Here is a 25,765-nt window from a genome sequence, read left to right as displayed (position 1 = left end):
GTTACTTGGGAACACTTATATATCAGGTTCTTTTGTTTTTTTTCCTTAAGTAGGGGTGTATTTTCAGTGGACCGCTTTCAAGAATAAAGACAAGGATAAACTAAGCAGCAACGCTTCAATTTATTGTTGAAAAATGTCTATGCGATCTCCAAAGAGTGGCAGGATTTTTAGAGCTTAGAGGCAAAAATGTCAGATACTCTAATGCAATTTGGAAATGGGATATCTTTGGTAAAATCAGTAGCGCAGTGTCTATGTTCTGTAGAGGAAGGTGTTTTCTGTAGTTGAGAATGGAAAAGAGGAGTGTTAAAAGGGTATGCTGGTAACATTACTTTGGCTTATTCAATTGCTGATGACAAGACAATGTGTTTCCACTTTGGTCCACACTGCTAACGTGTAATATAATTATTTGTATTAGACACCAACCACCTGTTAATATCGTTCTTTTAAAGGTCATTGTGTGGTGCCTTGCTGTCTGAATTTAGCGGCCCTGTATCAGGTTTGTTGGTCACTCTTTTGTGTGACACTGGACAAGTGTTTGCGAGGAAAGAATGTGAATCTGATATCCAAAAATGACTGGGGGGAGAGATGACTGGGGTTCTCCAGGGCTATTGTTGGGCCGCTGGGCCTGGAGTGATAAATGAGCAATTCTTTGGAGGTTAGCTGCTTCTTTTAGGGGGGTTTTCGTTTAAGATAATAGTTGTTTTTTAACAAAAATAAATAAGGGAAGTTTTCCAAGAGAAACAAACTGATGTGCATAAACAGCAACTAACATTTTGGTAAGTCTGGATGAGTAGAGGCACCATGTTCTTGACCTGGGCTGGGCAGGGAAGTGGGGGGGTGCTTCTCTGCTATCTGTCTGGCCTGCTAAAAACCATGAAAAGAAAGTGAGATGGTGATAATGTAGTTGTGCCTGGTGACAACAGGTAGCTACTTGGTGAGTTATTTTTAAACATATTGTATTGGCAGTTACTTTGATCGTGGAGTTGGATTCATTTATTAAGGTCTGTATGGTGACTTGAAAGTGTAAAGCAGGCTATAATTGAGCAGTGCTTATCTGATAATTGTAAAATAATTTTGATGAATATAAGGGTGGCATGCATTTAATTTGAACTTCCGCTCTTACTACCTGAGCTTGTATTATTTTTTGGGGGGGAAGTGGGGGACAGGTAGGACTTGCGGATGAACAGCTTCTGTGCCTGTACCTGGTGACTACAGCAGATGTAAGTGGTGCTGCAGAGGCTCCGCTCAGTGACTTTGTTTTCAGATTTCCAGAAAATGAAAGCTTCAGCTGCCAAAAGAACAAAACCAAGCACCTGGTTTGCCACATGGTGTAGGACATTCCAGTGCTTGCAAAGAGAGAGCGTTGGCTTTAAGCCATTTATATTCCGGTGTCATTAGTGACTGCTACTAACAGTTGGATTGAATTGCTGGCTGAGAAAGAGCAAGGGCTTTTAGAATCTTCTCTTCAATTGAAAATATTCATATGAAGAACTCCATTACTGCCAATTTTATGAGCAATGAGGATCTCATTTTTGTCAGTTGCATATTTATCAGTTCAAACCATTTGAGCTTCATTATGTGTGTGTAGATAGCCTGTTGTGTTTGTTTGAAATGGGTCATCGGGGTCCTCAAGCATTCTGGCTTTATAAAAATCTAATTGATTGTTTCAGCTGTGAAAGAGTTAATGAAGGATCACTTGTGGCCTTTAATTCTCAGCTAATTAAAAAGAAGTGCATGAACGGCTGTTTTTGCCTTGGCACTTGTAGTTGAAAGTGCCAAATAGAGAGAGAGAGAGAGAGAGAGTGTGTGTGTGTGTGTGTGGTTTTTTAAAGCGAGTTAAAGGGCGAAAAGGAGGAGGAGGGGGAAAAGTTGCATGTAAATCATTTAGCCATTAACCTAATGTGGTGGATTTATAAATCCTATTACTATAAGCCCTTTTTATTTCCACTGAGGCCTGACATGTGCTTGATCCTGCTAATGTAAAATTCATTCTATCTGAGATTACTGAAGAAAGACACTTTTAGTCAATTTTAATCAAATTGTGTGAAACTTGCTTGAACACTGATGTTAAGTAAGACATGGCCACAGTTTGGCCGTGTCTTAATTAGCCTTACAAATCAGTTAGACTAGGAATCAATCAGTGAATCAAGTCTGTGACCCTTTTAACGTCTGATACTTTCTGTGGGGCGAAATCCATGTTGAGGGCTGAAAATATAGGTATTGGAAACAAAATTAAGATTGTAATTTGGTGTTCCCATTTTATAGTATACTTGGCAATCCCTCACAGTGTGCAAGTCCCTTACAATGCATTCCCCGTAGGCATTTTAGAGTTGAAGCTAGTGGGGTGCTTCCCGTAGCCCATCATAAATTCCTGTCTCCATAGCAAGAGCAGCAATTGGAGTATTTTTCTGAAGTTACTTCTGCTCCAAGATAAATCTGGGTTTTTGTTTGTGGTTTTTTTTTTTTCCTCCTTTGGTGGAAAGGGAGAGGAGGCAGCTTAGTTTAAAATGTTGTAACCTCCTCCTTCCAGTCCTTCACTGGGAATTACAGCCTTAGTTTCATGGGGCAGGTTGACTTTTTGGATATAGCAGTCCCCAATTTTTCTGTAGGCAGACGTTATTATAGAAGATGACCGTATAAGCTCCTTACCTACTTGGGTATTGGGTCCGGAAGTGCTTTCCGTGAATTGTCATCCTTTGAAAGAACAGTAAATGATTTGCTCTTTGTAATGTTGCTGGTTGTTGATTCTGACGTGAGCCTCAAATTTACTGTCTTCATGGGAGTTTACCCAGTTTTTAAGACTTGCTACTAACTAGTAACTTTACCATCTGATCATGTAGCCTTTCCTTCTTGGCATCAGCTTTAAGATATTTTCCTTTGATATATGACCATTTCCTTTATTACCAAAATGGTTGGAGAACTTGTTGCATCTTCAAAGAATCCCATAGAAATCTTTTTTGATCGTTAGGTTTGCCTACTGATGCCCATGGTGTCTTCTGTAGCACAGTGAAAAGCCTTAGGAGAAAATACTATTTGCCGTATATGGAAATAATAACGTTGAATAACAGAGACAGCGTTTCTCAATGTAGGCAACATCTTTTGCAGAAGCCCTGAAGATGGAAAGGATTAGAATTGCATGTGCATTGTGAAAGTGCTGGGAGCTTGATTTTTTTTTTTAAGCAGAGAACCTGGTTGAAGATAGGCCCATTGTAAGTGACCAACTTAGGCTGGAGATACTTTGGTTTGCTGTTGTGTAGAAATTGCCTTCACAATGATTTTTGGGTTCTGTGCTTAGAAATTCAAACACCAGCAGTGACAGCAAACTCTTCTCGAAAGTCAGTCCAGAAGTCTGAATGCTACCAGATTTTGTAGGCTGTTTCTACTGTTTGACTTCCAAGCAATTTAAGTATCTTTTCCCCTCTGTCTAACTTGTCCAATCACTCTCTGTCTGTAGGCAAGTGTACCTTGCTTACTCAGGTGTTACCTAGGTGATGATACAACTGCAAGCACATGCACAGCAGGGTGGAGGAGCATGTTTTTTGCTTGATTTGAGTACCTTTTTGTTTTTCCATTTTCCTTTCATACTGTTACTGTTGGACTACCAGGTGTGCCTTTTTGAATGAAAATGAGAAACTTGTCTTAAAGTGTAGAAGTCTTCCAGTTTTGTTGAGATGGAACTCATCTGAAAAGCTTGAAGATTAGGTGTTAATTAACTTTCTCCTCTATTGGAGAGTTTTCTATACATTAATCAGAAAGGATAATCTTTACTGTAATCAAATAAATATTCAAATACTTTGAATTCATCATATTTCGTCTTTGTGACAGTTCTGTTACATGATGGATTGAGGCAGAGCGACTGCTTATGAAAAGGAAATATTGGAATAGAAAAATTGTAGCAGTTCAGGTGGATGGGCCATCTGATCCATTATAGACCTTTAGTTAAATGTACAGTTCACCTGAATGACCAAGTTGATGGACTAGTAGATGAACTGTCAAGGTTCACTTGAGCCTTATTTTTTAAGATTGTAACTGCTAGTGCTAGTGTCACAAGCTTGGGAAAGATGTAATGAATTGTGTTCTTGAAAACACTTAGGATAAACCTTTTCATTGATCTTTATCACATTGTGGTTCGTTCATGACTTGCAGCATGAAGCAGCGTTATATCTTTTATATAAATTTTTGTCTATATGTGTGGTCAAAATAAATGTCTAGATTAATAAACATAAAGGAATTCAGGATGTGCTTCCTCGGAAAAGAATAGATGTCTCTTACCAAACATATTGCATGTATATTTCCTGGGAAAATCCTTTCAGATCTCTCAATTTGCAGCTAATTGAGACATACTAAAACTAGTGTTATCTATGTCAGAAAGTAGCAGTATCCTTTCGGTGTCCTGGAGGTTAGTTGCCTAAGGTTTTTTGTTTTTTGGGTTTTTTTGCCTTTTTTTTTTTTTAAGCCCAGATGGTTTAATGTGTTTTCAAATAAAAGTTTTATATTCTTGCATTTTTGTAAGCACTTCATATTCTTATGCTCTCTGAAGGGAATATGTAGGGTTTTTTTTGTGTGGTGGTGATGTTTTAATGCAAGACTGATGGATTTTTAATTTTAACTGGGTCTTGGAATTCCAGAAAATTGCTAAAGGCATTTCTGTAGTTAGAGCCTATCCTTATCATGCCTTCTGGTTTTGAGTCACCTTTAAAAATCCAAGGGAATTAAAAAGAAGCTTAACAAGATTTGTAACTATAATACCAGTGGATGAAATCAAGCTGCTATCGATTGGTGCTTATGGTTAGTTTATTATGTTGGCGCTAAAACTTCTCTCAAGGCCCTGCAGGTCTCATTTCAGGTATAACTCTAATGAGGATATCGAATCACTGGTGTGACAATAATGCAAATCAGTATTGGTGCATTCTGTTTGAACTGAAAAGTAAGAGCGAGAGAGAGAGCGTTGAAAGAAAGAAGGCTTATGAGTGAAAGCTGAGTTCTTTATGAATGATTCAAACTTCTGTAATAAGAAATAGGAAAGCTTGTTAGCTGCATTTCTAGATTAAACAAAACCTTTAGGTTGTGATGTGATGTTCTTTAACTGAATTCGTGGGATGAAGACTTTGAATGAAAATTTCCAAAGTCAAAGATTGATTGAGTTAAAGTATGTAGCACAAAATCAATCCTGTCAAATTGTAGGGAAGTAAGTGAGAGATTTATAAACATTGTTAATGTTTTAGCAAGCTAGTTTTGTGCAAATGTGTTTTGAATTCTCTACAAATGAGATATCAGTAGGTCTAAATGACAAATTAAGGATTTAAAAAATAATCAGCATGCCTCTCTTGCAATAATGGATTTATGGGGGTAGCATGCTTTAGTTGCATTTATAATTAGGGTTTTTCCATCACTAGAATAGAAATGTATTCCTGTTGAGCAATATCATTTTAGGTGTATTATGTGGATTGCATGAGTGGTAAAACTCCACTACTTTAATCTGATATGTGGCTGAAAGTCAGTATTTGGATTAGGTTCCTAGAGGGTCATGGTGAAAGGTTAAATGCATGTGTTTGTTTTGCTAGTCTTAATATTTTCATGTTCTTTGCAATTAACAAACAAGTCCATATCCTGTGGTATTATATGATGACATCCTAACAACTTGATTTCATTAATAACGAAGCTGTACTGCTATCAATTTGGAAATTCTAAATACTGAAAGGAATGGGCAGTACACGGAGTGCTAAATTACTTATCCATTGTAAACGGCAGACTAATGCATAAAAGTAAGTTCTGCGGCTGTCATTTCTTTACATGAGTTCAGAGTCCTGAAAACTTAAATGGAATGCTTTGGTAAGCCTCTAAATTTGCTCTGTTTTTAAAAACAGCGCACGGAATTCATCTATCCCTGCTTGTTAATTTCCATGACTGAAGTGTCACCCTACATACAGAAACCTTAACTCAGTGTCTTCTGTTATGAGACAGGCTATTGAAGAGACAAATGGTATTAAAAATGTTCTAGACTGCTATTTTAGATCTCTGACCAATTGACCATTAACTGCTGAGGTTTTAAAAACTAAAAATAAGCTGATCCCTTTCAGGAATTTGTTTTTCCATGAAGCTCAGCTTTTTGCAATTGTTGTATTCATAAAACATGTCCTGAAGCATGTTTCTGTTTCTCCTGGAGCCCTGTTGCATCCAATATGATTCCATTTGTAGCTCCTTTAAGTGTTTATAATATCTATGCTATTGTGGATGTGTATGGATGGGCAATAGTGTCTGGGCCCGGGCCCTTTTTTCTTATGTGTGCTTATAGGAAAAGTCTAGAAGATAAAGCTGTACCAATGCACCTGATAGTTCCTCTTCCCAGTTTACAGTAGAAAGCCCTAATTAACAAGCAATCTTGGATTATTAACGAGTAAAATTTTTGTAGCAAGTTCTAAAATGGCTAAAAGCCTTATTACATGAGTGGTCTTTTTTCATATTTTTGCCTCTATGTTGAGATCTAAGTGTATGCCAGAAACTAGCCATGAGTCTTATGCCAGTAGATTTTATTTCTGAAATGCTTTCTAGATGCTTACTTTGTCTTGTGGGGTCCTTTATGTCTCAGGAGCTCTATGATTTTTTTTTTTCCTTTTCCCCCTCCCTTTTTTTTTCTTTTAATTTCCTTTTTTTTTTTTTTTTTTTTTTACTCCCCCTCCCCCCAACATATCCAGCGAGAACACTGTGATGTGTTTAGGCGTTTGCATTCTTAAGCACTTTCAGGAAATGGGCAACTTCTGGTTGTTCTCTTGTCTTTTATATTTCAGCGGCTTTGTGGAAACCTGACCATCTTGATAGGGTTAGGAACCTGAATGAAGAGGAACTCCTTCCTTAATCAAATTGACTTATAACTTAGCAGTTCTGGAGTAGATTATTTCAGAGGCTTTCAGAACGATCCTTTTCTTCAGAATAGAGAGACCTCCTCACGTAAAGGTGACACTCGGTCTCTCAAGGTGTCTGTCCATCTGGAGATCATGTTTTCTGTCTCAGTTAGCCATATATGAGTCATAATTAAGGTACTAGGTTTCCCCAGTGGGGTGGTGAGTGTGTTTTTATATGACTTGATTCTTAAATTGTACCTGTAACACAAGCAAAATCTGACTTACTACTTTCTTATCTGTAGGGAGCCTATAAGAAGAGATCCTTTGAGGATCACAGAATCATAGAATAGCTGAGGTTGGAAGGGACCACTGGAAATTGGATAGTGCAGCCCCTCTGCTCAAAGCACAGTCACCTGGAGCAGGTTGCTCAGGGCCATGTCCAGTTGAGTTTTGAGTATCTCCAAAGATGGAGACTCCACAATCTCTTTGAGTAATCTGTTGCAATGTTTGAGCATCCTTACAGTGAAGAAGCTTTCTTGTGTTTACAAGGGATTTCTTGTATTTCAATTTGTGCTCATTGCCTCCTGTCCTTTTGCTGGGCACTGCTGCGAAGGCTCTGGCTTCATCCTCTGTGTTCCCCCCATCGAGGGGGAGCACGGTGATCAGATCCCCCTGAGCCGTCTCTTCTCCAGGCGGAGCAGTTCCAGCTTTCTCAGCCTCTCATAGGTCAGATGCTCCAATCCCTTAATTATCTTTGTAGACCTACACTCGACTTGCTCCAGTATGTCTGTTTCTCTCTTGTCCTAGGGAGCCCAGACCAGATGTGGTCTCACTAGGATAGTGAGTAGAAGGGAAAGACTGCCTCCCTTGACCTGCTGGCATCACTGCCTAGTGCAGCCCAGGATGCCATTGCCCTTCTTTGCCACCAAGGCACATTGCTGGCTTATGATCAACTTGTTGCCACCGGGTCATTTTCTGCAAACCTGGTTTCCAGTCAGTCAATCCCCAGCATGTACTGGTGCATGGTGTTATACCTCCCCAGGCGCAGGGCTTTGCATTTCACGTTGTTGGACTTTATGAGGTTCCAGTAAGCCGTGAGATTTCTCCAGCCTGTCGAGGCCCCTCTGAATGGCTTCACAACCATGAGGTGTATCAGCCATTTCTCCCAGTTTTGTATCATCTGCAAACTTGCCCTCTGTTCTATCATGCAAGTCATTAAGGCAGATTTAAATAGCATTGGCCCCAGTAGCGCCCCAGAGGTATACCACCAGTGAGTGGCCTCCAGTTAGACTTTGTGCTGTTTATCGCAAACCTTGAGCCTGTCAGTTCAGCCAGCTTTCAGTCCACCTCACTGTCTGCTTATCAGGCCTGTACTTTATCAGTTTGTCTTTGAGGAAATAATGGGAGACAGCGTCAGAAGCCTTTACTGAAGTAAACAGCATCCACTGCTCTCTCTTTATCCACCAAGTCAATCATTTCATTGTAGAAGGCTATCAGTTTGGTTAAGCGTGATCTTCCTTTTGTAAATCCGTGCTGACTACTTCCAAATATCTTCTTGTCCTTCATGTTCACGTGTTTCAACACGGTTTCCAGGACTATTTGCTCGATCACCTTCAAGGTGATCAAGGTAAGGCAGGCTGACCGACCTGTAGTTCCCCAAATCCTGCTTCCTGCCCTCCTTGAAGGTAGGAGTGACACTTGCTTTCTTCCTGTCCTCATGAACCTCTCCTGATTGCCACAGCCTTTCAAAGATAATCAAGAGTGGCCTCAGCACTCGTGGGTGTTTCCTGTCAGGGCCCATGGACCTGTGTATGTCCAGTTTGTTTAAATGTTCCCTAATCTGATCCTCCTCCACCAAGGGTAAGTTTTCCGTGCTCCAGACTTCCCCTCTGGTCTCAGGGGCCTGGGATTCCTGAAGGAAAGTTTTGCCAGTAAAGACAGAGGTAAAGAAGGCATTCAGTACCTCAGCCTTTTCTGTGTCCTTTGTCACCAGGTCCCCTACCCCATTCAGCAGCAGACCCACATTTTCCCTAGACTTTCTAATCCTGCTTATTTACCTGTAGAAGGCTTTGTGGTTGCCCTTCATGTCTCTCAACAGACTCAGCTCCGGATGGGTTTTGGCTTTCCAAATTCCATCCCTGCATGCTCAGACAGCGTCTTTATATTCCTTCTGGGTCAGTTGTGCCTGCTTTCACCTCTTCTGTGCTTCCTTTTTATGCCTGAGTTTAGTCAGGAGCATCTTGTTCATCCATGCAGGCGTCCTGCTGTCTTTGCTTGATTTCCTGCTTATTGGGATGGACCAGTCTTGAGCTTGGAGGAGGTGATCGTTGGAAATCAAACAGCTTTTCTAGACCCCTGTTCTCTCTAAGCTGTATCCCATGGGATTCTTCCAAGCAGATCCCTGAATAGGCCAAAATCTGTTCTTCTGAAATCCCAGATTGGGATCCTGCTTTTTGCCGTGTTCTTTCCTCTCACAATCCTGAACTCCACCATCTCATGGTCACTGCAGCAAAGGCTGCCTCCAACTTTCACAGTCCTGACCATTTCTTCCTTGTTTGTACAAATCGAGTTCAGCAGGGTGCCTCCCTTTACTAGCTCCTCAATCACCTGTGCTTGGAATTTGTCATCAGTGCACTCCCGAAACCTCCTGGATTGCCTGTGCCCTGCTGTGTTGTCTCTCCAGCAGATATCAGAGTGGCTTAAGTTCCTCATGAGGACCAGGGCCTGTGAACATGAAGCTTCTTCTAGTTGTCTGAAGAAGGTCTCATCTACTTCTTCCTGACCAGGTGGTCTGCAGCAGACACCCACAACGCTGCCGACATTGGTCTACCCTCTATCCCTGACCCATAAGCTTTCAGCTGGCTCATCACTTGTCCCTCCGCGGAGCTGCATGCATTCCTGCTGTGCTGTCACAGACAGGACAGCTCCCCCTTCTCGCCTTCCCGGCCTGTCCTTCCTAAAGAGCCTGTACTTATCTGTTGCAGCGCTCCTGTCTTGTGAGCTTTCCTGCCACGTGATCATCTCTGTGATCCCAATGAGATCACAGCCCTGCAACAGCACGCAGACCTCTAATTCTTCCCTGTGCTATGTGAGCATTAGTGTACAGGTACTTCAGAGAGGCATCCAGTCCTGTTAATTTCCCTGAAAAAATATGAGAGCTCTCCCTGTAATGCAGTCCTGTAGGTACTCCCTTATTCGTGTGGTTACGCTTGAAGTGGACCCCGTTCAGCCCTGTTCTGTTGATTATGAGGTCCTTTTTTTGTTCACATCATCCCAGACCCTTTCCTTACCAACCCAGTCCACCACTTCTCACTTGACTGTTGGCCATCCTCTCCTTCCCTGCCTTGTTCCTGGTTTAGAGCTCTCCTCACCAAGCTGGCCAGCCTGTTGGCAAAGATGCTTTTGCCTCGCTTAATCAGGTGGGTCCTGTCTCTCCCAAGCAATCCTCAAACCTCAAAGAGGGTCCCATGATGATAAAGCCCAGAACTCTTTTGCTGACACTAGCTGTGCAACCACATGTTCTGTTTAATTTAATATTAACAACTGTCATATTGTCTAAATATATGTAATTCAATGAAACAAAATTACATACTTCATGAAAATTTTACATGACATTTAAGAAATTAGGTATGAGAACCTTCTTTGGAGGGTAATTAGAGGCTAACGTATGTCTCTGAGTTTGAATAGATATTGTTTTGATAGACAACCACTTAGTCATGATGAAAGAACAGTTTAGTTTTAAAGCAGTTCAAATCACTTACGGAGATTTTTATCATACACAATCGATGCAGTACCAGGACTAGCGAGTCCTTTAATTTTTTCTGTGAACATCAGCGTCTCCCCACAGAGATTGTCTTGCTCTGTTTTGTATTGCTACTGCAAAAGTGCCTGTGATTATTCAAGGAGAGGCCGTATTTTTCAGGAGAAGCTCTTCTTCTTGTAAGAATACGCATCTCTGAGCAATTGATTTCTGCATCTGCTGTCCTCTTTGGCACTTGCTTATCTTTCCCTAGCCCCTTTCTCTTCCCTGAACCTCTAAGTTACTAGTAGTTACTATTTAAAAGCTACTAACCAGTAGGACCTTAGAAAAGTATACTCAGTCCAGGTTCATTTCCTGTCAGCTCCACGCTTTGTTGTTGTTTTAAGGAGTCTTTCTTACAATGGACTTTTCTTTTCATGGTGAACCCTTCTTTAAAAGTTGGAAGATGAGAGCAGGGTCTTCCAGAGTTTGGAGTCCTGGTTTCAGCCTTTTTTTTTCTGTCCAAAAATTGAATGATTTAGATCTCAAGGGATTTGTCGTGATCTTGGATGTTGCACTGAGTTTATCCATTGCTTTAAAAAAAAAAAAAAAACAAAAAACTTCAGTCTTTGGAGTACCTTCTCTGAGTCTTGTAGACTGATTTTATGTGAGCTTGAGGAGTATTTTTCTTTCTATTTTACGAAAATACTTATCATCTTGAAAAACTATCTTCACTATTGATCAGAACAAATGTATGGCACTGAGAGTAATTTATCTGGGAGATGAGACAGTATTTATATTTCTGTCAGCTCGAGATCAAGAGAGACATGTTTATATGGTTTGAAGGATAAACTCTAAAGCTGCTGTTCAGCTCAGACCTGATGTGGATGATTGTATGGCTATTTTTCCCTACTCAGGAATAGAATTTGCTATTAAAAAAAGATCCCTGTGCTCTAGTTTAAATCTGGCTAGATTCTAGCTTGTATCACCCAACAGGAAACCTTGGTTTAAGTAATTCATTTTAATTGTTTAATATTCTTGTAATTATTTTTTGTAGTGAATTGCTGAACGTGTTAAACCAATTTGGTTCTGGAAATAAAGCAAAATAAAGCCCTACTACTTAAATGTTTGTTCATTTCACTAAAATAGATACTGCTGTTTCCTCTGTGGAGGATGTATGTATTTGTATTCATTTAAATATTGAAGAGCTGAACATACATTTTATTTTTATTAGGAAATAGTAAATCGTGCTGATTGTATTTTTGTTTAATATTAGAAGTGTTATTACTTGTGGTTTGTCATAAACTTAGCTTCTGAAATGCACAAAACAGTATCATTATCAAGTAAAACTGCTTTTAAATCATGTAGTTATGTTTTATATTCATAAAACATAAATGGATTTAATGAATTTAAATAAAAAATAAATCAAAAGAGTTAATTAGCTGAAATTGATTTGAGTAAATGTTCTTCAAGGGGATTTAGGTATTATGGATCTCCGTTTTTTCATAGAGTGAAATAGGGAACAAATTTCCCTGCTCCAGCTCCTTTGGGGTTTTCACTTTTGAATGAGTTGATCAGAGAGAAAATAATTCTGTAGATGGGCTCTGAGCCCTGGTACTTCTCTACTAACTCTCACCAGTTCTGTCATTTGCTTTCTCTAAATCTAGCATTAGTGTCTGTACTGGTAAGAGATGTCCATGCCATACAAACATTTTTAACAGCTAGTTATCTATGCTGACTTGGTGTTCTTACTACTTCAGAGAAAACAAAGTAGGGTGAGAATGAGATCAGTTAGCTTCTGTAGAATCAAATATTCAACTTTGTTGCTGAGCACTCAGTTTCTCTATTTCACAGATAAAAAAATTTTTTTTTTTTTACTTTTGTCCAAAGCTCTAGGAGTAAGTTTCAGTGCATTTCTTTCATCCTAACACCAAAATAATCCTTTCCCAAATAGTCAACGTTTGCTTTAGTATAGGATAGTTTATAATATATTGTGCAGAATGACCAGTAATTGTACAACTGAATAAAGAATTAATTCTGGTCTTTCTGTCTTCTTGAGTGAAGCTCACCACAAATGCTTGAAATAGAGATATTGTAGAATTTTAAATATATAATTGTTTCTAGCATGCCTAAGTGTTTAATGAGATAGATGCATCGAGAGAACGTCTTCAGGATGTAATTTGATTCACATCATCTTTAGTCTTTTATTGTCATCTTTACGTTCCTTGTCAAAATGTGACAAACATGCATGTGAATTTTTGTTGTGCTCGGCATGTTTCTAGTGCTACCTTTTTTGTGCATTTCCAGTTGTTTGTGAGAAAGAAGATCCTGTCTTCTGTTGTTGTCACTTAAACATGTATCTGCATCTTTGTGTATGTTGCCGCTCCTGTGGAACCATTCTTCCTTTGTGTTTGGTTACCATCCAGTTTTGCTTTTTGTATCTACATCTATATATTAGTATCTGTCAGTTCTGAGTGGAGTATGGACGGTTGGTTTCAGCGTTTCTGAAAAAACCTGAAAGGAAAATTTTGACTGTACAGGGTTCACTTCTGATACTGTTAACTTTCCCTAAAAGTATATGTTTTGGGGGAAGTGTAACTTGGAATGTATTATCTAAGTAAAGCAGTTATTCAACAGAAGCTCTTTAAAACAGAATACATTTATTTATTATTTGAATCTGATCACTCAAACTTTTCTAAATCATGTCTGCTGTTTAATGAAAGCACTGTACTGTGATGTTTCGTTCTTTGTAGCAAAGAAGGCCTCTATCTTTGTTTCACTTTTGCTTATGGCATACATGCCTTTCTATCCAGTGAGAAAAACCTTCTTTGAAAATCCTCCTTAATAAAATCTTTTTGCAGTATTCTGCAGCCATAGTTTATCTGTGCTAGAGGCTACTTATCACAGAATAGTAGCTAAGCTAATGAATAGGTTGCAAAGATAAAGACAGAGGTGCAGAAATATTTATGTGGATTAGTGAGTGATGTGATATGCCAGAAAAGAGTTCTTCTTTCTGCCTGTTTGTTCCTCTTTGTCGTGGGAAGGACTAACTAATACAAATTGTTAAAGATGATGACAGAGTCATTTTACCACTATGTAACTACACAAATAAACACCTGAAGTGGAAAAAATCTCAGGTATACACTAGGTAACTGCAGGATAGTCTTCAAAAAAATAATTTTTGCCAAGGCCATGAAAATGTCATTTTTTCTCCTTGCGTAAGGAGACTGTGTAGATGAACTGCTCTTGGGTATGCTTCTTTGATGTGGTATTTTTACAGTCTTTGATGTGGTATTTTTACAATCAGTCTAGTCAGTCTTTTCAGTCTGGATTTAAATGTCACTTTCTCTTCATGACTGGCCTGGGGGAGTCAACAGAGAATTCGGACATCTTGAGGAGAGATCTTTGCATCAGCATATTAGTCTTGTATCCTATCCCATTATGGTTTAACTTGGAGGTCTTAGCTTGTTTTCATATAATTGTCTTTGGCAGGAAGAGACTGTTGTAGTGGTCTTTAAATAAGAAATGGTTCAGAATGCTAGGTGTAATGGTAAAACTGTTCTCTGCGTATTTGCTTTTCTTTAAGAATGTGTTTTCAGAAAGGGAATGAGTGTTTGTTTAATTGAGTAATTAGTGCCTTGAAGTAGAATCAGGACAGAGAATTTTGCAGCTTGATTCCTTGTCTGCAATTAAAATCTTTCAATTTATGTTGACTCACATTTCGTGGGCAAGAAAAAGTATACGGTGCTAGTTTTGCTTTTACAAGTAAAATGTTAAAACAGAATTTCACAGATGCTCACTATGCTGAGACGTTCACAGGCTTTTGGAAGTATTTGTTTGGGGAGGAAGGCATGGCCGTGCAGACAGGTTGCCAGGCAATTAATTCTTCCTGCCTGGATTCCCTGTGCAATATTTTTTGCAAAAGGAAACCAATGAGTAACAATTTTCCTATTCTCTTCCTCCTTTCTTCTGTCTTCCCAGCCTCACTATAAACCTCCCTTCCTTTGCTGCGCGTTTCTGAGAAACTGCTAATGATTGATATGATAGCAGCGCTGTCATTCTTTTTAACAAGGAAAAAAAAGTAATTTTTTATTCTAGGTATTTTAATAGAGTCCCATTAAGGATGTATTGCTGACTGAAATATTGGCATGAAGGGCTCTCACTGAGCCGAGCCCAGGAATTAAGAAGTCAGGAAATCGGCTGCTGCATTGCAAAAGAACCTTGTGTGACACAGTATCTCCTGATTGGGGGGATCATTACTGCTATTATGACTCGACTTGCGTAGGAATTTTAAATTTCATCTGAATGTCAGTAATAACCCTCTTAGCAAATTATCCTGAATAAAATCACGAAGGCATTTTATATAATAGGTGTTGAATTACTGGATAGATTTGCTAATTAAATACTCTTTGTTCTGCTGCAGTTGACATTACAGGGTAAGATCTTGAACAATTATTCTCAACAGCTGTACTTTGTTAAGGGAAAAATTAACCGCAAAGTTTGTGGGTTTTTTTTTTTTTCCACACTTGAAGTTGGCAGATTTTTGAAATGTGCTTGAAAAAAATTCCATCATCCAATTGGTAATGAAAAGATAAATATGCAGGTGTTGCTGTGAAATCAGATAACTACCGACTGCCTTATTAATGAATTTAGCAAGTCTTTATAACCTTCTGTTTTGTAGCTGTTGGCACTTAGAACTGATCTGTCAGAGTGGGTAGCACTAACATATGCCAGTCACTCGATGAAGCTAACTTGTCTGTGACCCTCTTGTAGTTACCTACATCCACTGCTGTCCTTGGGGACGTTTGAAAAATGTTCTTTGCATGGCCAAGCGTTTTTTTAGTGGGGAATAATCCTATTAAAAAAAATATTATCTTTCGAAACTATTTATAGATTATGTTATTTCAGAGAATGAAGTAGAAAATGCCAGAAACTATCAAGAAAAAAACGGTAGGCTTTCTTTTCTGTTTTGTCCCTACCTTTCATTTCCCCATCTAACTTTTTAGTTTTGTTTCAGGTCTCCTGTTCACTTTTTAGAACATTAAGGGTAACCTTTCTCTGTAGGAATTAGCTTTTTTTTTTTTTTTTCTTCCCAAGAAAAGAGGGGTGAAGTAAGCTAGAATTCTAATGATTGTCTGTGATAGTCGATGTCATGTATAAGTGATATGTCTTTAGAATAATTTTAAAACTTAATGAGAAGGTGGTGGGGCAGTGCCATCTGAATCACTAGGAAATGAATAAGAGTGGAATACCTTTTTAGAGCTTCTGATTAAGATGGAATCGTGTGCTTCTGAGCACATTTGGAGTAGGGCGAGTCTGCTGTTAAGACTCACCATTTTCCTGTTCTTCAGTTCTCTGCCCCTCTTTGTCTCTGTGGAGGACAATTGAGGCCAGCTGCTTGCTTTTTTTTTTTTTTTTTTTTTTTTTTTTTTTTGCTATTGGAGACTTCAGAGGAGTTCAAGCATCACGTTTTGCAAAGTGCATCACAGTGGACACACTTCAAACCAGCTGGATGTTTTTGAACTTTGCCAATAAGGTATATATCCATAGGTGTCTATATGTGCTTGGGGAATGCCCTAATAAGGACATACATTGCGAGTCAGCTACGTCAAAGTTGTGGTTCAGACCCTAACCCTTGCTTAAGTGCCTGGAAGGATATGATATGTTTGCTTTGCTTAGATCATGCCTTTGTACTTTGGGAAAGTGAGTCCGTCTTTAGGTTCAGCAGTTTCTTCTTGGAAGAAAATGGCTGGAAAATGCGACAATGATGACCTCCTTTTGCACAATAGCTAGATGGTCAGTGGACTTGCTAGGAAGAGGAAGAATTGGATTCTGGGACCTTTAAACTGTGAAGAGATCAGGAACTACCCAAGTTCCCTCCTCTCTCTTTCCTGAAGAATGTCCTCAGCCCCAGGTTCCTATACAGAAAGGAAGGTGTGAGTGATGGGACCTGGAAGAGGAGGAAGGCTGACGTTGTAACTTAACCCTCACCAAAAAAGGGTCATGAGGGGATGCTTTGCCTTGCTGCGGGGAACGTTTGTGAATTTTGCATTAATGAGGCACGAGCAGTGCCTCATGAGCAGTAAGAGGGTAGAGGCAAGGACCCAGTGTTCACTGCCTCCCAGGGAGCCCACTGAGGAAGGACTTGCCAAAACCTGGCCTTTTGAGCTGTGTGGAACTGCTGGAATGATGGAAGGCAGGGGTAATAGTATGCTTGTGTAGTCGAGCTCTTCCAGAACACCTGGATATTATACAAAGTCACATACTTAAATAATGTCTAACTTTCAGTAGCTAGGTATAGTAACCCAAATCATGTTTTTCAATGAAGTATTTTAATACAGCCAGAATCCTCTGGAGATCTTCCATTATCTGGCTTTGTCTCAACTAGAGAAAAGCAGTATTTATTGAACACTTCTGTCTTTATGCGTCCTTATTGATAATAATATATTCCTAAGAAACAATGAATATTAGGCTTCCTTTTGTTAAAGGCATTTTAAGTGTGCTAGGAACAAATTAAAAAGGCGAATATAATTTCAACGATACGCAAGTATGGTGATGTTGCCTTATGGGAGGAAAAAGTAGTATATGATAATGTGAAGTGTGTATTACAGTGCATATGTATGAGAGGCATAGAACTAAAATGATACAACTTCAATTTTCACTATTCCTAAATCCTTCTCAAACTACATAATTGCCTCTTTACCACAGTTTTGGAATGCTAATAGCATAACACATCCCTGTTAGCGTTTTTACCTCTGTGGGTATAATCTGTGTTATGGCACTTAATCCTTTACCTGTAAAGGTAAAGGCTTCCAAGAGCCTTGGAACAGACTGGAAGGAGCAGTCGGGAGCAAGGGAACCCCTTTCTCTCTTTAGAAAATAGTGCTTATACCCACAGGGTGCTTGCTGTAAGCAGAAAGATGCCTTGAAGACGTATCTAAAGCTGGTGGCAGTGTGGAGACTCTTGATCGCCCTAGGTGACCGCTCTCTCTGAAGTTGGAGCTCATCTGATTGTTCAAGAGTTGCAGTACGCAGTGCACACAGCTGCTGCTTCTGTGCAGTATTTCTTAACTAAGCTTTTTAAAAGCTGTTTTAGACAACATGACTTCTCAAATACTTGGCAGTAGAAACGAATGGAAGTATTGCAGTAGACACTGTTGTTGCTATTTCAATGAAGAAAATTACCATAAGGAAAAAGATCAACTTAGATGAATTCACAGATATGAAGTTGAACTGTGAACAGGTAGATGTTATGCGGAAGGATGGTGCCATCATCATCATCACTGGATGTGTTTTAGCATGAAAGTGGTAGTGATTCCTGGCCCCTGTTTTAATTCCTTAGTCAAGGACGTTAACTGAGGAATGGCACAGTCTTATTCAATGAAGTTTTCTGTTCCCATCAGAAGGCGAGAGCTTCTGTGTATTGGAGCAGTATTATAGTTGGCTGTTAAATAATTCCTGACCAGTTGAAGTTTGCTTATAGGACCTCAACAAAACTTTAAAATTTGCAAATGATATAATGTTTATCTACTTAACTGTGCTTTAGGAATTCTTGTCAGATTTTTTCTGACAGTTTTCAGATTCTCACTCTTTTCAGTTATTTTTCTTAACCTTGAAAGTGTGCTGTTTCTCAAAAATTTTGAAGAGAGAGTGGATGAAGGAAAAAAAATAATAAATGTACTTAAAAAGACTTGTTGTGAAACTATTCTCTATTTGTTAAACTACTTTGAGCAAGTCACTTCAGGCAAAAGATAGTATGACCTTCTTAGAATTTTTTTTACAGTTGCATGTGAAATTAATGATTAAAGTAATTGAATTTTTTTCTTCTCTAAATTTTTCTTAAGTTGGAAAATAGACTGGAGAATGCAGTAGCCTGCTCTGCCAATGATCAAGAAAAAACGTACATGGTTTTGGAAAGTAGTTTATGTAGGAATGACTTGAAAAGTGCACTTGTTCAGACTGCTGTCCATCAGATTTCAGGCTTCTAGCTGTTCTAGATGAATTTTTTCTTCCACTTAGCTCTCCCAGGTGCTGTAGAGCTATCCTTTTCACTAACTGTGTTATGCTCAACTTTCTAGATTAGTGGTATTACATATGAAATAATGAAAAACATATTCTGCTTTATAGTTGGTTAGGCCTGAATTTGAATTTGATTTAATGTACTCGTGTGCTTTAAAAAGATAGAAGGAGGGTGCAGGGGGAGAATATTTAGTATAAGTTTTACAATATGAGACCAGAAGGTACTCATCCCAGAAGAAAAGCGTGATACATATATGTTATTAATGTTATTGATAAATTAACATGTGTAAGCACAAACTATACTGAAAGAGAATATTTGCAAAGTCAAGCATTTGCACAATTAAGAATGCCAAAGTCAATATAGCTTTTGGGGCATAATTCCATGGCGCATAATTCAAAACAAACTGAAGAAGCGTTTTGGAGCATAAATGCACTCCTGCAGTCTGTAGTATGTATCATTGTGCTTATCCGGAGGTTCAGAGAAATTAAAGATACTTGCCATTAATTTTGAGGGAATGACAGCATTGTCATCCTGTTTGTGCACTGCTAAGTAGAAGTGGATGCTTTGTCTTTGTTTCAATTTTCTAGCAGCACAGTAATAGCAATAGTCAAGAATCTTGGAATCATTTTAAGCTCCCTGGATTCAGGGAGCTCATGGGATATTCCTGAAGGTAGTCTTATTCCCACTAAGCATGGCCAGTTCTTCCCGGTATGTCCTTCTCCTTTTTCATCCCTGCTAACTTCTACTGCTTAGCTCACGATGTAGATTTCTTGACTCCAAGTGGTAATTTTGTCTTTTTGACAAATATGGCCAAGGAGCATTGCAAATTAACTTAATATATGGAAAAACACAAGCACTTAGACTGGGTTACTAAATTTAATGTAATCTATTAAAATAGCGTATTTCCTGACTATCTAAAAGTAGAATACCCCAGTGGCCGAATTCACTTAATAATAGGCTATGATCTGTTGCTGTTGTGATATTTACAAGTCATTGAAAGTCATCCTCTTTTAAGAAAAACAAAAGCATAAGGGTATACAAGTAGCATGACTGTCTGAGTTGGGGGGGGGGGGGGGAGGAAATCAGGATTTATCCTGGGTAGGGAGGATCAGGACTGAAAACAGGGAGCTGGGCCTGGGTGGAGTCTACAGTCCTGTGCCAGACCACCGGGGCACTTAGGAGAAAGGAAATGGGAACATGGTGGCAACACAGCTAGGTGAATGGATGTTGGCAGAGAGAGGGTTCATGGAAGGGAAGAATGGGAACAGACCAAAGGAGGAACGGGGGAATTGAGATTAAGTATTGGAAACTGGGAAGAGTTGGCAGAGGAAGAAGGAAAGCATGAGATCAGGAAAATGAGGGACAAGGATGGTGAGTCTAGAATTTACTAGACAAGGAGGTGAGGACCAGAAGTGGAAACGTGAGGACTGTAGTTGGAGATTGACTCATTGGGGAAATCAGAACTGGGACAAGGAGCTGGTGGAGGATAGAGGTTGGAGGCAGATGCTCTGTGAAAACGGGAAGAGAAATCTGTGTGTAACAAGGCTTGTTCCCCAGCCGGACGCACATCCCAAGTTCCCTGAATTCTCTGAATAGAAATTCTCTGAATTTTATAGATAGCTGCGGAGACTTCATGTGAATAGTCTGTTGCTCTAATGCTGGTCAGTGTAGCAGAAAGGGCAGGGAAAGTGTATCATCTGAAGTCACAGATAGGGCTGTAGTGCAGACAAAGTGGAACTAGCTTCGTTAAGAGAAAAGTGTAGCTGCAGCAGCAAGGACTTGGTGAAGTTTGCGCAGCTGCTTGAGAAGCTTGATGATTATTAAGTGGCTGATCTTTTCTGTGCTCAGTTCTGCTGGAGGTAAGCTTTTATGGTATCCAGGTTAGCTGGTTTAAACATGATCCAAAGTTTGTTAACTTTGTAGTGTAGTCACAATAATGTAGTCAAACCCTCTTGGTTAATCAGTTACGGCAAAAGCAGTTTGTGAAGTGGGTGTGAAAGTTGCACTCTGACGATATTAGTGTAGTTGTCGATCCAATGCATTGTTTGTTCGGGAAGAGGATTTAGTTTGCTTTTTATTCACACAGCCCTTTTATTCACACTTCCCTTAAGGAAGATTATTGCTGTTAAGAGTCAAACATTCTAAAGCTATAAAACATCAGAATTAAGGTCACTTCTTAAACATTTCTATATATGGTCTTACTATAGGACCTTCTATAGGGCCTTTTTTTTTTTTTTTCTTTCTGGTAGATCCACAGGGTCCTGGAGGCTATGTTGCAAACCTGTCTTGTGTTGCAGAACTTGGAGGACATGCCTAGAGAAGAAAAAAGATGGCAGGGAGAGAGAAATGATTCTAGCAGCTGTTTAGCTGTGGAAATTCTGTTACGTGTCCTGTATTGTGTTCTAGAGTCAATGTAATGCTAGTTGGGACACCTACAAGAACTTTTGAGAGGCGGGTAAGGGTCACTGCTTTCCATTTTTTGATTCCCTATTTCGAGACCATTGGAAGGATAATCAAACTTTTGAGTAGGCTCTTGTTAAGTGAGCAGTATCCTGGCTGTACTGAATGAGGCAGGACTTTGGCAGGGGAAGAACTCCGTAATATCAAGAGATATCAAGACAATCATATCGAGACAAGGCATGTGGAGAAGAAGGCTGACCTAAATTAGAGTGAGAGTCTTAATTCTGTTACTTCCTCATTAGATTTTATTTGAGTGTTTGATTTGATGCTGTGTTCTTTTCCTAATGTAGAACGTGTGTGTGCATAAACAATTTTGAGATTTGTCTTAATCTTGTTTTAGGGGAGTTAATAATAGCATTAATACAAGGTCAGGTGAGAATTTACTCACATAATAGGAGTATTGAGGTGACTGTGTTGCCAGAAGAGAGGTGGCTTGCTTTGTTTTGAAAGGTGAGAGCATTTGGAGTTAGCAACCTAATGGGTATGTTTGCATATGTTAGATTGTAATTATATCATACACTAATCCTTATTTTTCTGTTTTTTTTTTTTTTCATTTCAGATTTTGATGCATACCAAGGAGATGGTGCAAAAGGTAATGCTGAGCATTTTTATTACACAACAACCCTTAAAGAGCACACCTGGTGAATTTTTTTTATTCTAGGAGAATTGTAACCCAACCAGACCTGAAATCACTTCTTAGGATGCCTGGTTTAGAAATGTAATCCTTCCTAATGGATTACAGCTTTTTCTTTTCCTAGTACAGATACGATCTAGCCCCTGCTTGAAGCCTATGTGCAACTGTTGCAAGCAAATTAGCAACAGTGCTAATTAGAGTTTACTCAGAGGCCCGTTACACTGTGTGTTCTAGTGTTTTATTATGGTTTATTTATTTGGCATCCTTTAAACTCTGTCACATGATGATTTTTTGACTATATGGAGTTTAACATGGACATAGCCATGCAATTTTTACAGCTACATTGATTCTCCTCCACTGAAGACATCCAGTTTTCATTTTTCAATTTAATATGATGTCATAGGATGCATCTGCCAATACTTTGGTGACATTTCTCTTTTCACTTTTCCCCTTGTTATGCCTTTCATACACATCTCAAGGTTTTATGTGGTTCGCTTCGTCTGGAGTTTGCTGCATTATCCCATAGTATTATGGCAGTCACTCTTGGTTATAAATAGAAAGTCTTGTTAGTGTTTGCACACAGTCTTTTTTAAAGCGGGCATTTGAATTGTTACCAGAATCAGAGGGAGAGCTGATACGAAGAGCAGAGTGTCAGTCAGGGAGAAGGAATCAAGGAGGTGGTTGTTTTCTTCTTTAGATGTAGTTGTTCGTAGTTCAACCTGGAGATACAAAACTTGTGGGTCATAGTAGCTAGATCCTTCTGGAGAAGGAAAAGCTTACTCCCTGCAAGGTTTGCTGACCAGGAGAGGACTAATACAGAAAACTGGATTAAAGCAGAAGAAAAGAATGGGAGTGGGAAGACAGAAATATTAAGCCGCATGCAAATTATGAAAAAATGTGAAGGAAGAGCATAGTCTAGTCTGGACGCTACTGTGGAATTCTCAGTTATGGTATTCACTAGTCAGTGTTTGAAATAAAGTAGCTAAGCATTAATGTTTTTTTAAAATCTAAAATGATATTTTTGCAATAGTATCATGTGATGGCTGCAAATGGGATAGCTGACTGTAGCATTATCTTTCAAGCATGTTGGCTAAATGTCTTTATCTGAATAGTCTGAACATGTCCAGCAGTTGCCTTGAGTCTCGGTGACCTTCTAGTGTCCCAGCAGTCCAAAATTATTAATGATCAGAGTTCCAGTCCTGTGGTTCTTGAAGACTAGAATTATCCAGAGAATTATTTGTTTTAGCATTCATTTAGTATACATTTTAACTACTAAAGTTATTACGTGTGCAACCAAAGAGTGTTTTTTTTTTTTTTAAAATGTATTAGTGTTTCACATTTCATTATTCTCTCTGAACTCAGGTGTATGTTTCAGTGAAATATGCAGACTTTTCAGTAAAAACCTACTTCACTTTTTTCCCCGCAATTTTTAATATTTAAGGAATAATGTATGGACACTGAACTTCTAGACTGAATGTTGAAAATGAAGGTGGGACTTTAAAAGGATGGAGAGTTTTTGATTTTGTTTTTCAAAGCAGTTTGTTTCATTTAGATGAACCTTGAAGTGATTTATGGAGACACAGATTCCATTATGATAAATACAAATAGCACCAATTTGGATGAGGTCTTCAAGCTGGGGAACAAGGTAAGGATTATTTCCTTTCTAAAGCTTTCCTGCAGCTCTGTGCTGTAATGCTATGTGGAAGGGGGGAAATGGAGCAGAAGGTATTAAGAGAGCTCTGTGGGGAAAGCAGAGAAGAGGACAGGAAGGAGAAGAGCATGACCATGCATGGAAGTTTTGTAGTATTAAAAGCTCAGAGCGCTCTATCTTCAGATATAGCTACTCTGAACATATTTTTTTAATGATTTAATTGAAACTAAAAACTTCATTATAACTTTGCCATTCCTAAATTATCAGGAGAATATTATCTGAATAGTTAGTAAGCCAAAGTAAAACTATCATGGAGAAATAGTGCCTTACAATTAAAATACGCATACAGTTTGGATGTTAATTATTTTTGTTTTTAACATTTCAGATGTCTGTCAGCTTAGTTTTGTTGGGTTGTGTAGCATATATTACACCGCAGGTACCATCAAATTTCCAGTGGTAAATTCAAATGTTAACTTCCATAGTGTAACAAAAACGGATGAGGTCTATTGATTAACACATGGCAGCTGAGGGTGGGGACGTTTGTGTTTCTCATGTGTTGTGGAGGAAAAGTGAGAAGTGTTTTAAGTATATTTTAAAGAAAAGATGTGAAGAAAGTTATTTTTGAAAGGTAAAAGAAATCCTGATGAAAATGAGAGCCATGAGAAGCAGAAGATGATGTTGAAATTTTTTTTCAGTAGAATATTCTACAAAAGACATGCAGTTTTAAAGCATAGGTTAAATACTTCCAACTTTGCTTGAAATTTACTGAGAGAATAGGTATGTTTTTCAGCTTGTCATCCGGTTGGTGATTCTTCTCAGAGTCAAATATTGAGCTTTTTATCCCATATACTTCTTTATCCTATACTACATCTTTTAAAAGGGCATGACCTGTTTGATTAATGTATTTTAATATTATGTACTCACTGTTTTTTAAAAGTGAATAAACTTCTTAGGTCTAAATAAGCACACCCTCAAACCTAGTATTGCAACTGTGAAAGTTGTAGATCTCGATATTCTTTGTTTCTTTGGCATAAAAAGTACTTCTTGTATTTCTTGTTTATTTGTTCTTTAAAAAATAACAAGAGACTTTTCAGCAAACATTTCTGTCGTTTAGGTTTCAACGTATTGCGTCAACCATAACAGAATTTTCAGGAGAGAGAATTGTATCTGTTGATGAGGAAGACGACTCTTATAAATGTAGTTATTTATTAGATTTTAATTTCCTTGCTAAAAATTTCAGGTACAAAGAGATGCAGGCTGCTTACTTTGTGTTCGTGATACTTTTGCTTTAATGGAGATGGCATAGAAGGCACACAAGGACGATGCAAGCAACTACTGCAAGAGCTGTTAGCCTACATACCTCTGTTCTAATATGGAGATATGGGTTTATAGGCTTGAATCCAATGTTCCTCTGAGAGATTAATTTTCTTCTCTTGGGAAAAATTCTCTCATCTTCTGCCTGAGTTTTGCCATCTCTTGATGTCTGGTCTCATAGATTTCTGATTGTCATTGTTTCTATCCCATTTATCCCCTTGTTTTATCCCCTCATTTTCATGCAGCGTTCTGAATCAAATTTGCCTGTATGTTCAGTACTGTACTGGTGCTGTTTTTAAGCACTTCATTAGTATGATGTAAACATTGAAAACAAGTTCAAGAAATAGAAAAAATATTTAGTGGAATTGTTTTGGCTGTTCTTGTTTTATGAGCTGAATATGAACCTCTTGGCAAAATAGTATTGTCTAATGATGTCTTCATAACTTACAATTATGCAAGGGATGATAAAATCTAAGGATAGACCCGGAGTATTAGAAGTGCAGGTTCCTGTAATAGGAAAAATGAAAGTATGATTGAGAAAATGGAAGTCTAAAGTGCATATACAAAAGGAAAGTTTTTGTTTAAAACGGGTAAATTGACCCCAAAGCTACACTAAAAAACAATGAGATTTTATGCTGGAAATACTGCCCTTGCCTTGGTGAAGGTGTGCAGTAGGTGACTGAAGAACTTTCATTTATGTAAAGCTTCAGCGAGATGGAAGAAGATAGTTCTGGTTGGTGGTCTGAGGAAAGAGAACTGAGAGTAAGGAAGGAGTGAAAATGAATAAGGAGATACTAAAGTCAAGAGGGAAACAAAATGGTAGAGGAAAGAGAGAGAGGGGTAGAACACATGAAGATGGGACAGGAAGTCTGAGGACAAGGAAAGGAGCACTGAGCGATGTGAAGATCTTCTGTAGAAGAAATTAATTTAAAAATATATGAAGAAAGTAAAATGGAGGTGGGGAACTTTTAGTCAAGCCAATACATGGGACATTGTATACTAGAACGGGGAGTTTATTGGTAAAGGTACATGCAGTTTTGAGATGTTACTCTTCTGTGTTTTTGGGATAGAAGTAAAAAAGGTGTAGCAGCTTTACATTTGCTAC

General features: G+C 38.7%; 1 protein-coding gene across 3 annotated transcripts in view; it reads left to right on the top strand.

The window, feature by feature from the left end:
* The window catches only part of POLA1 (DNA polymerase alpha 1, catalytic subunit), a 217,964-nt gene that overhangs the window by 58,033 nt on the left and 134,166 nt on the right, over positions 1–25,765 (top strand). For all 3 annotated transcript variants that reach the window (XM_068917389.1, XM_068917406.1, XM_068917397.1), the window contains 2 exons: positions 21,621–21,653; positions 23,248–23,340. In XM_068917389.1, the coding sequence (XP_068773490.1) occupies positions 21,621–21,653; positions 23,248–23,340 (126 nt within the window). The remainder of the gene's footprint in view (positions 1–21,620; positions 21,654–23,247; positions 23,341–25,765) is intronic.

This window comes from Struthio camelus, chromosome 1, assembly GCF_040807025.1.
Source record: "Struthio camelus isolate bStrCam1 chromosome 1, bStrCam1.hap1, whole genome shotgun sequence".
Taxonomy (NCBI): Eukaryota; Metazoa; Chordata; class Aves; order Struthioniformes; family Struthionidae; genus Struthio; species Struthio camelus.
Note: the sequence above shows the minus strand (reverse complement) of the source record. Positions and strands in the feature narration are given on the sequence as shown.